Here is a 10,962-nt window from a genome sequence, read left to right as displayed (position 1 = left end):
GTCACTGCTATCCCTTCATAATAGGGGGGTCTGGAAATCAAGCATAGCCAACATTCCTGGGTCTTATTGGGGTCTGTCACATTTAAGGCTAGATATGCCCCCTGGACTAAATCAAGTAACCTGTCCCCGGTCCCGGATTGGTAGGGAGTCGGGGAGGCTGTGAGTGGGGTAGAAGCAGTTGATGGGGTGGCTGGTACATTGAGGGGAGCTTCTGGGAGCACTGCCTGGCCGGGCTGTGATGGGGGTCTTTGGTCAGAAATAACTAGATTAGGACCAACTGCTTGGCGGGCCGTTTCCACTTTTAGTTTTATAGTGAAGATGGCACCTAGGTCCTTCTTAGTCATTCTGTTTGGGAAGTACCATCGGAGGCCCCAAGTCCTCCCTGTCATCCAGTTAGACTGCCCTGATGCTCGACCTCGGGGGGTGAAGGTGATGTTTAAGGGCAGGCAGGTGGGGTTGCCTTTACATTTTCCAGTATTCTTTGCGGAACACTCCCTAGGGGAGGTGTAGTTCTTATGAACAGTGATCCAGTCCCATGAGGAGCTAGGCTTCCAAAACGCATCCCCGGTTGTTTCACATCCCCAGGCATTACAGAATAAGCTTTCCCATCCTCCACAGCGTCGGACCTGGTCTCGCTCCCGCCCATCCCGGGGACAGACATAGAAATCCAATTGCCCCAGGAAGCATCTTCCTTCAGGGCTTCCGCAGCCGAATTTTCCCCCAGGAGAAAAGCGGCTGCCTGCCCGGTCCTTTAACTGTGTAGGTAGCAAATCAGGAATATCCCATATCTCTGATCCTGCTGCAAGCTGGCAGAAATCCGGGGTAAGTGGGGGCCACCAGGTGTCTATCGCATGGTTTGCCTGAATTTCCCAGACAACTTCTCCGACCGAGGACAATACCTGCCATTTTAGGGAGCGTACCAGGTGAGGGCTGTCTCCCCGGACTATCATCCCTAGTCCCAACAAGATCCATAAACCAGTCAATGGGGCCCCCGGGTAAGTCTTATCTTTAGAGGGTTTTGAGAGCGCTGGACCCTCCATAGTGGTTCTGCTGTATCTCCTTCTGTACGAGCTGTTTTTACGTGGGAGGCGTGGACCCAGGCCGCGATGCCGTCAACTTTCAGTGCCGTTGGAGTGGTTAGCAGCACGGTGTAGGGTCCTTTCCAGCGGGGTTCCAGATTCTTAGTCTGATGTCTGCGGACCCAAACTGTATCGCCAATCTGGTAGCTGTGAGGTACCGCTGGTCTGTCTAATTGTTCCTTATAGGCTGCAGCGAGTGGCTTCCAGACCTCTCTCTGCACGATCTGGAGTGCCTGTAAATGAGCTTCCAGAGAGGGGCTATTAGCAAAGTCTGAAATGTTGGAGTCAAAGAAATTAATGAAGGGCGGGGGCGCCCCATATAGTATTTCAAAAGGTGTGAGCCCGTGGGGTCCTGGTGTATTGCGAGCTCTGTAGAGGGCTAGGGGTAGTAGGAGCACCCAGTCTCTAGTGCCAGTTGCAAGCGTTAATTTGGTCAAAGTCTCCTTAATAGTTCTATTCATTCTTTCTACCTGTCCTGAACTCTGGGGTCTGTATGCACAATGTAATTTCCAATCAATCCCCAATAGCTTGGCCACCAACTGACTTACCTGGGAGACGAAGGCAGGTCCATTATCAGTGCCCAGCACTTGGGGCATGCCATACCTGGGGAAGATTTCTTCCAGCAGCTTTTTGGTCACAATTTTTGCGGTCTCATGCTTGGTCGGGAAGGCTTCCACCCATCCCGAAAAGGTGTCCACAAATACCAATAAGTACCGGTATCCATACATGCCTGGTTTTATTTCAGTAAAGTCAATTTCCCATTGTACTCCTGGTCGATGTCCGCGGATTCGCACCCCCTGTCCCACCTTGGTTTTTCCTGCATTTACCTGTGCACATGCTCTACATTTGTCCATAACTTTTTGGAGGATGCTGTCTCGCCCCAGTAAATAGCAAAAAGTTTCCTGCCGGTCTAACAAAGTTTTCATCTTTCGGGGGCTTAGATGGGTCAATTTATGTAAGTAATCAAGCATCTTATAAGTGTATGCCATCGGCATCACTGTTTTTCCCTTCCATGTCCATTCGCCCGTTTTCTGGTCCTGCTCCGCTCCCATGTCTGCCAGGAGCTTTAGATCCTCCTCATCATATTTGAGGGGGTCTCTCTTATCTTGGTGCATGGGCAGTATGGCTAGCGGAGCCTGCAGGGCCACCTGTTTGGCGGCTTCATCAGCCAGCCGGTTTCCTCGAGCCTCAGGGCTGTCTCCTTTCTGGTGTCCTGGGCAATGTATAATGCTCAGTTTCCGAGGCAGAAATAAAGCTTTTAACAAGGCTAAGATCTCTGTTTTATTTTTAATTTCCTTTCCTTCTGAAGTCAGTAGCCCTCTTCTTCTGTATATTTCCCCATGAACATGAGCAGTGGCAAAAGCATATCGGCTGTCAGTATAGACATTGAGCTTCTTACCTTCTGCCATCCTCAAAGCTTGTGTCAAGGCGACAAGCTCTGCTCGCTGCGCAGAAGTCCCCGCAGGCAGAGGCTGTGCCCAGATCACCTCGGTCTCCGTGGTTACCGCTGCACCCGCCTTTCGCTCACCTTCCCGCAGAAAGCTGCTGCCGTCAGTGTACCAGGTGACATCCGCATCCCGGAGGGGTTGATCCGTCAGGTCCGGTCTGGTCCCGTGCATTTCCGCAAGGATCTCGAGACAGTCGTGTTGGTCCGTCTCCCCCTCCTCTGGGAGTGGTAGCAGGGTTGCAGGATTGAGCGCCACCACTGGTCCGAAATGGATTCGGTCCGAGTCCAGGAGCATGGCCTGATAATGGGTCATGCGGGCATTGGAGAGCCAGTGATCTGGGGGTTGTCTGATTAGAGTCTCAATTGCGTGTGGGGCCAGGATGGTCAAAGGTTGGCCCATAGTCAGTTTGCCAGCGTCCTTGGTGAGGACTGCCACTGCTGCTACCATTCTGAGGCATGGGGGCCATCCTGTGGCCACGGGGTCCAATTTCTTGGATAGGTAGGCTATTGGCCGCCGCCAGGGCCCCAGCCTCTGGGTCAAGACCACTTTTGCATATCCTTGCTTCTCGTCGACAAACAAATCAAAAGGCTTAGTCAGGTCAGGGAGGCCTAAGGCTGGGGCTGTGAGCAGAGCCCGTTTGATTTTCTGAAAAGCCTCGTCCTGATCCGATCCCCATGAGTACATCACCCCCTGCTTAGTCAGTGGGTACAAAGGGGCTGCCAGTTCCGCGAATCCGGGGATCCAGAGCCGGCAGAATCCCGCTGTCCCTAGAAACTCTCTCAGCTGGCGGGGTGTCCGGGGTGTAGGGATTTTTATAACTGTGTCTTTCCTGGCCTCCGTTAGCCACCTCTGTCCTTCTCTGATTTGGTACCCTAGGTAGGTGACCTGCCGTTGGCATATTTGGGCCTTTTTGGCAGAAGCTCGGTACCCTAGATCCCCCAAGGCTTGTAGTAATGCCTCAGTTCCTTTTATACAGTCCTGAGCCGAAGTAGCAGCTAACAAGAGATCATCAACATACTGTAACAGCATCAGGCCAGGATGCCTCACCCTGAAATCCGCTAAGTCTCGGTGTAGGGCCTCATCGAACAGGGTGGGGCTATTTTTGAAACCCTGAGGCAACCTGGTCCAGGTCAGCTGTCCTGAAATCCCCAGTTTAGGATCCTTCCATTCAAAGGCAAATATGGGCTGACTTCTGGGGTGCAGTCTCAGGCAGAAGAATGCATCCTTGAGGTCCAGGACGGTATACCAAGTATATGAGGGTGATAGTCCACTTAACAGATTGTAGGGGTTAGGAACTGTCGGGTGTATGTCTTCCACCCGTTTATTGACCTCTCTTAGATCCTGCACAGGTCTATAGTCCCCAGTCCCTGGCTTTTTCACGGGCAGCAAGGGGGTATTCCAAGGGGACCGGCAGGGGACTAATATTCCCTGGTCAAGAAGCCTTTTGATGTGAGGCCTTATTCCTTCCCTTGCCTCGTGAGACATGGGATACTGTTTAATCGAGACAGGAGTAGCAGTTGTCTTGAGGCTTACCACTAGAGGGGGCTGCTGTCTGGCCAGCCCCATTCCCCCGGTTTCTGCCCATGCCTGGGGAAAGCGATCCAGCCAATAAGCCTCAGTGGGGGCCGCAGTGGTACTGTCTTTTTCATGCAGCCTATATTCATCTTCTAGGCTGAGAGTCAGCACATGTAAGGGTTGTCCCTGAGGGCCAACTACCTGTGCTCCGGTTTCCTTGAAGTAAATTTGGGCTTTTAATTTTGTGAGCAAGTCCCTTCCTAGGAGCGGATATGGACAGTCAGGCACGTGGAGGAAAGAATGAGTCACCTTACCAGTTGCTAGGTGAAGCTTGCGATCTGTGGTCCATCGGTATCATTTTCCACCAGTGGCCCCTTGGACCCAGGCAGACTTGTCACTCAGGGGTCCGGGGTCCCGGGTTAGCACCGAGTGTTGAGCTCCGGTATCAACTAGGAAGGTGACGGGTTGCCCCCCAACATCTAAGGTTATCCTGGGCTCAGGGGGAGGCTCCTGGCCCTGATCTCCCTAGTCGTCCAGAGCTAGGAGGGAGGTCTGAGAAGGTCTTGGTCTCCTGGGTCCCCTCGAGTTCTTGGGACAATCCCTTGCCCAATGCCCCTTTTCTTTACAGTAGGCGCATTGGTCCTTGTCAAGGGGTGGCCTTCTTTTGTCTCCCTCCTGTCTATCCTGTCTTTGCCCTGACACTACGGTGGCCAAAAGTTTACTCATTTCCTTATGTCTCTTGCGGTCCCTCTCTTTTTCCCTTTCCTCGGCTTCTTTTCTGAAGCGGTCCTCTCGTTCCTCTGCTTCTCTCCTGAGGCGGTCCTCCCTCTCTTCCTGAGTCTCCCTCTTATTGAAAATCTTTTCTGCTTCCTTTAGCAGATCCCTGAGTGAGCTTTCCCTGAGGTTCTCTAGACGCTCCAGTTTGCGTCTGATATCTGGAGCTGACTGCCAAATAAAAGACATGGAGATATTGGTCTCCTGTCCGGGGTCATCAGGGTCATAGGGAGTATATCTGCGGTAAGCCTCTTTGAGCCTCTCAAGGAACGCAGAGGGAGTTTCCTCTGACCCCTGTATAACCTGCTTTACCTGAGCCAAATTCGTTGGGCGTCGAGCCGCCCTGTGGAGACCCGCTATGAGCAACTGGCGATAGAGGGCTAGGTGATTCCTACCTTCCACCGTGGTGAAATCCCAAGAGGGGCGTTCAAGGGGAAAGGCAGAATCTATTTCATTAGGCAATTGGGTGGAGCGGCCATCAGGTCCCCGGACTTCCTTCCGGGCTTCCAGGAGGACTCTCTGCCGTTCCTCCGAAGTCAGCAGGGTCTGCAGCAGCTGTTGGCAGTCGTCCCATGTAGGCTGATGGGTAATCAAAATAGATTCAATCAGAGCAGTCAACCTAGAGGGGTCCTCAGAAAAAGGAGGGTTATTATTTTTCCAGTTGTAGAGGTCTGAGGAGGAGAATGGCCAGTACTGCAGTTGGCCGTTCATTCCCGTGCGAAGAGGGAATGCCTGTGAGGAGGTTGTATCCGCTGCATGCAGCTGGTCTCTTCGTGCCCTCAGGCGTGTGGCCATCGGAGAAGGACCAGCAGAGGCCGGCGCTGCTTGTTCTTCTTTTCTTTCAGTTGAGTCAGCCTCATTCGGAGTCCGTGGAGCTGGCTCCTGATATGGGGGAGGGCCCTCCGTGAGGAGGTCCATCAGTAGGTCATCATCTGGGGGCAAGACTTTTGGAGGAGGGGGCTTGGGCACCGGGGATTTGGTGAGGGTTGGGTACAGGGAGGAGTGGGGCAGAGGTCCCTTTGGGGTGGGAAGGAGTGGAGGGGGTAAGGCAGGTGCAGAGGGGGTAAGGATAGGGGGTTTCGGGGTGACGAAAGGCTTGACCCAGGGCGGTGGGTCATAAGCCATCGCCTCCCAGACCACGATATACGCGACCTGGTCTGGATGCCCGTGATGGCCAGGATCCATCACCTTAGCCTTTACCTGTAAGATAACATTGATGTCAAAAGTACCATCCCTTGGCCAGCCCACATTGAACGTGGGCCATTCCGAGGAACAGACAGTTACCCAGCGTCTCTTCCGGACGTCCACTGACTGGTTATTTGCAATGTCTTGGACGTCTCGCCAGTGCTGTAAAGTCAGGCTTAGAGGGGTGGTTACAGATTGGCCCATTCTCTCAACCGCGGTGACAGTAACAATTAGACAGACAAACAAAATACAACTTAGACAGACACAGAAACTCGCAGCGCGGCTTTGGCATAAAACCGAAAGCAAGAATTCAAACGGAGACTTTGAGGACCCGGGTTCTTCGTCTCCCAAAAGAGTCACGAATCCCTCAGACAGTGGGGCAGCCCCCAACAGTCCCAGTTCCACGCGACTCACAAACTGCAAATGGGCCACGAATCGGGCCCCCAAACGCCACTGGGACGTCTCCCAGGGCTGCGGTGGTGGGGAGTACGAGCTCGTCAGCTCCTCCCCGGGTCCGCCAAATACAAATCTGATTAGCTAACCAGTACAAACGCAGGCGCAAACATAAAAGACAGAAGACAGACAGAAAACAATTGTGCTGGCCAGCTTACCTCCCGGTGGTGAGTCGGTGGTCCCTGGGCAGGGGTCTCCAAATCTCAGTGGAACCTCCAAATGAAAGACCCCAGTGGTGGGCAGTCTTTCAGGCTAAGGAGACCCTCCCAAGGAACAGTGAGATCACTCTTCGGATGCAAACAGCAAGAGGCTTTATTCAGTACACAGGTACCTGGGGCGACTTAGTCTCTCGAAAGACAAAGCGCGCCTGCAGACTGGGGGAAGGTCTTTTTATAGGAAAGAGGGCAGCAGAAGCAGATTACAGAAGCAAATGCATCGTTAGTGGTCAGTTGGAATGGGGCAAGGGGCACAGGTGGTTTTTCCTCTCCCAGCACAGATGTATGGGAACAGATATCCTGTTAATTGATGTCCTGCCCGAATCTATGGATATAAATATCCTGTTTTGCAGCCAGGGACCCTGACCTTACTCTGCACTTACAGTCGTTCATCAAAAGCTTTGTGAAATGACGTTACAGCAGCCAAGCTGGGATCTTTCATAGGGGGAGTTGTCTCTTCTGTGAATTACTGATATTCTAAGTTGGGCACATGTGCTGACTATAGGCATCCTGTTTCCTTAAGCAAACGGGAGGTTCTCATTAGAGCAGGCCAGCTGCGGGTTCATTATCGCTTGGGGCCAGATGGCTGACCGGCTGACCGCAGATATCTTGCCTGGCTTCTCCGCCCTTGTTCTCAAGTCGAACTTCCCTGCTCTAATGTTACTTGCGTTGCTCCAAAGTTTAAGCCTGGCATTGCTGCTGCTTAGCTGTTTGTCTATACTGTGGGGGTCTTTCAGTATCTGACAGACTTTTCCATGGAACAGGAAATTTAAAGATCTCTTATGCCTTGTGTTGGCAAAGTTCATCAGTTTCTTTTTTTGTGTGTGTGTCCTGCAAAATGTATGGCAGACTATTTCACGAAGTAGGAACCCCAAAGGACCTGTATTGGTAGTTTATCTGTCACTATCTTCTGTGTCCTGTTGAATGTCTGATAGACTCTTTCATGAAGCCAGAACCTGATGGAGGAAGGTCATTAGCTAATAAAGGAACTGCCCTGGCCCATTTTATTGGTTAGAGGATAGGTGGGAGGAGTAAACAGATCAGAACGCTGGGAGGAAGAGGAAGTGAGGTCAGAGACTCCACAGCTCTCTCGGGAGCCAACGCCAGAGAGAGACGCCTCAGAGAGAGACGCCATGCTCCTGGATCCTGGGCAGACGCACGCTATGAAGCTCCGACCCAGGATGGACTAGGCTAGAATCTTCCCGGTAAGACCGGTTCTCACAGATTATTAGAGATGGGTTGATCGGGATAACAGGATTAGCCAGTAAGGGCTAGGGCTAAAGGGCCAAGCAGTGATTAAAAGAATACAGTGTCTGTGTAATTATTTCGGGGCATAAGCTAGCCGGGCAGGCGGCTGGGGTTCTGGGAATGCAGCCCCGCCGCCCTTATTACTACAAGAACCCTGAAGGACTATTTCACCTTTAGGCAAGTTCAGCAGTCATTTTTCTGTGGGTCCTGCATGTCCAGTTCATACAGCATAACATCAAGCAGTCCAGGTAAGGGCAATTTCTTGCACAAATGACTATCAAACTCTATAAGGAGCCTCTTTGATGCCCATTAACCTCTTGAAGTAGATTGGTGCTGCCAAGAGCAGATGTGTCTCATTGTCATAAAAAGTCTTAAGTTCTTAAAACATTTTAAATGCCATATTCCATAGGTCTTTGAAAGATTTGAAGATTATCTATCTAACTGAAATATATCTCTATATATCTAGAAAACCTAACTAACAGGACTACAAGCTTGACTATTATATATGACTATCTATTAACCTATATTTCTTAATTATACATTGCATTTTCAAATGAGCTGCACAAACACAGTGGCTTAATCAAGAGCAGAAATATACATAAACAAAATTGACCTAAAATCTGTATCAATAGACCAAGATCCATACCAACGCAGAGTATTTATATCTATAGCATACTGCAATCTGAATAAAATGTGATGAAATCAATGAAAATATTTCAATATCAGTTCATTAATTGCGACTAATTTCTCATAGTAATGTAAAATACTAACAGTAAGAAAAAACTGATAGCAACATTTTTGAAAGTTTAAAATTATTCTAAAGTCACACAAGTATTTACTTCTTAAGAAAAAGATAGATGAGGCCTGAAATATGACTCAGTGGTTGAGAATTCTTACTGTTTCCTGAAGACCTAAGTTCAATATCTACTACCTACATTAAGTGACTCACAGCTGCCTATAACTTTAACTCCAGGGCATGTGATATCTCTAACCTCCAAGGGAACCCACACTCACTTGTGCATACTCTCCACATAAACATAATTAAAACTAAAATAAATCTTTAAAAGGTACCAATATAATAGATGGACAAGCCCACCTGGTGCCTGTATGTTAGGCAGGCAGAAGACACCCACAAAGCAGCCTGGGTCCTCACAGTCTGGACTGCCTGAAGCATCCACAGGCCAGCCCAGCACCACAAGTCACCAGGTGGTTAGTATCAATATGGTGAATAAGTATATGGTGGTAAATTCTGAGAGATAGAGCAGCTTAATGGTTCATGTGCTACTGTAAAAGGCAGTTATGAAGAAGGGAGGACTGAGAAATGGGCTGATGTGGTTGGCTTGCTTGCCATCCAGGACCAGGGTGATGTCTGGGCCTGGGCTGCTGCCTACAGTCATATCTGGGTCTGCCACAGCCAGGGTCTATATTGATGTCCATGATCCATGTTTCCACCAAGGCCACAGGGATACTCGGGGTGTGGACCACTGCCTGTGGCCATTGTGGTATCCATGGGCTATGCCACCACCAGGGCCATGTTGGTCTGGGTAAGCTGTGCTGCCACCCAGGGAACATGATGGCATTCAACCTGAGTTGTTGCCAGGGGGCCATGTCTGGGTCCACTCTCCTGCAGCAACAAGGACTGTATTGATGTTCAGGGCTTCGGTTACCACTGAATGCCATGCAGATGACTGGGTTCTTGTCAAACACCTGAGTCCATGTTGGTCTCCAAGGGGCATTCTTCTGTTGGGGCCATGATCATCTGGATGGCCTTTGCTGACACCCAGGGCACTGGTAACATCTGAGCTTGGGCTTCATCAAGGGACCATTTCTCGGTCCATGGTCCTAACACAGTCAGGGTTTGTAATGTCTGTGGCCTGTGGTGCCACCAAAGGCCACACAGATGCCTGGAGTCTAGGCTGCATTCTGTGGCCATGTTGGTGTTTGAGGGCCATCCTGCCACAGAGCCCATGGTGTCTTCTGGGCCCAGGCTGCTGCTGAGAGCCATGTCTGGGTCTGTGGGTCTATCATAGCCAGGGTCTGTGCTGATGTCCATGGCTACTGATAACACTGAGAGCAATGCCAATGCCAAGGGTCTGGGCTGCTACCTGGGACTATGTTGGTATATGAGGGCCACACTGCCCTGGGACCATGCAGATCTGAATAGCTTGCAATGCCATCTGTGGCCATGGTGACATCTGAGCCTGGACTGCAGCCTGAGACTATGTCTTGGTCTGTGGACCTATCACAGTTGGGGTCTGTGATGTACATGGTTCAGGGTGCCACCAAAGGTCACATGGATGCCCAGGGTCTAGGCCACATCCAGAGGCCATGTTGGTATCTGAGGGTTGTGCTGCCACTGGGGTCATGGTGTCGTCTGGGCCAGGATTGCTTCATTGGGCCATGTCTGGTTCCATGGCCCTATAGTAGTCAAGGTCTGTGTTGATGTTCATGGTTCCTGATACCATCAAAGGCAATGTCAATGATATGTGTTTGGGCCACCACCTGTGGCCATGTTTCTGTCTGAGGGTTTCCCCACTAATAAATTTAGGCCAGTCCGAATAGCCTGTGTAGCCATATGGGTCTGGGCTCAGGCTGCTGCCAAGGGCCATGTCTGGGTCTGTGGTCCCAAGAGCAACCAGGATCTGGGCTGATGTCCATGACTTGTGCTACCACAGGGGGTCATAGGAACCAAACATGTTGAAATCCAAGGGCCATGCTGAGCCAGCCCTGTCCCTCACGGGTCCTGGGAGAGCTCGCCCTGCCCTTCACTGGACACTCATGCCCCCATGGGAGAGCTAACCCCAGTACTCAGGAGACATGGCCTCACTCCCCATCATGGGTGTGGGAGAGCTGGCCCTACCCCTCAACTCAGGGTGTGGTCCCAACGACCCAGACTGAGCAGCTCAACTTCCACCCAGACCCACATCCTGGGCCTTGGGTGGGCCCAGGGTGGGTCCACCCCACCCTAATAGCTGCCCCATCTTTGACCTGATGGAGTGCACATGTAGCCTAGTTCTACTAAACAATAACCACAGAATCCCATGA

At 51.1% G+C, this 10,962-nt stretch overlaps 1 protein-coding gene across 1 annotated transcript; it reads right to left on the bottom strand.

Annotated features, from left to right (window-relative positions):
- Nucleotides 1–855: 855 nt before the first annotated feature.
- Nucleotides 856–9,970, bottom strand: LOC121444438. Its single transcript, XM_041646248.1, is given in 3 exon segments — nucleotides 856–1,312; nucleotides 1,628–6,538; nucleotides 9,623–9,970. Coding segments are annotated over 3 exon segments (5,592 nt in total). The 3' UTR covers nucleotides 856–979.
- Between the last annotated feature and the right edge of the window lie 992 nt (nucleotides 9,971–10,962).

This window comes from Microtus oregoni, unplaced genomic scaffold (assembly GCF_018167655.1).
Source record: "Microtus oregoni isolate MIOR12 unplaced genomic scaffold, Mior012 000124F_ref0000388, whole genome shotgun sequence".
Taxonomy (NCBI): Eukaryota; Metazoa; Chordata; class Mammalia; order Rodentia; family Cricetidae; genus Microtus; species Microtus oregoni.
This window is presented reverse-complemented; position numbering and strand designations above follow the sequence as displayed.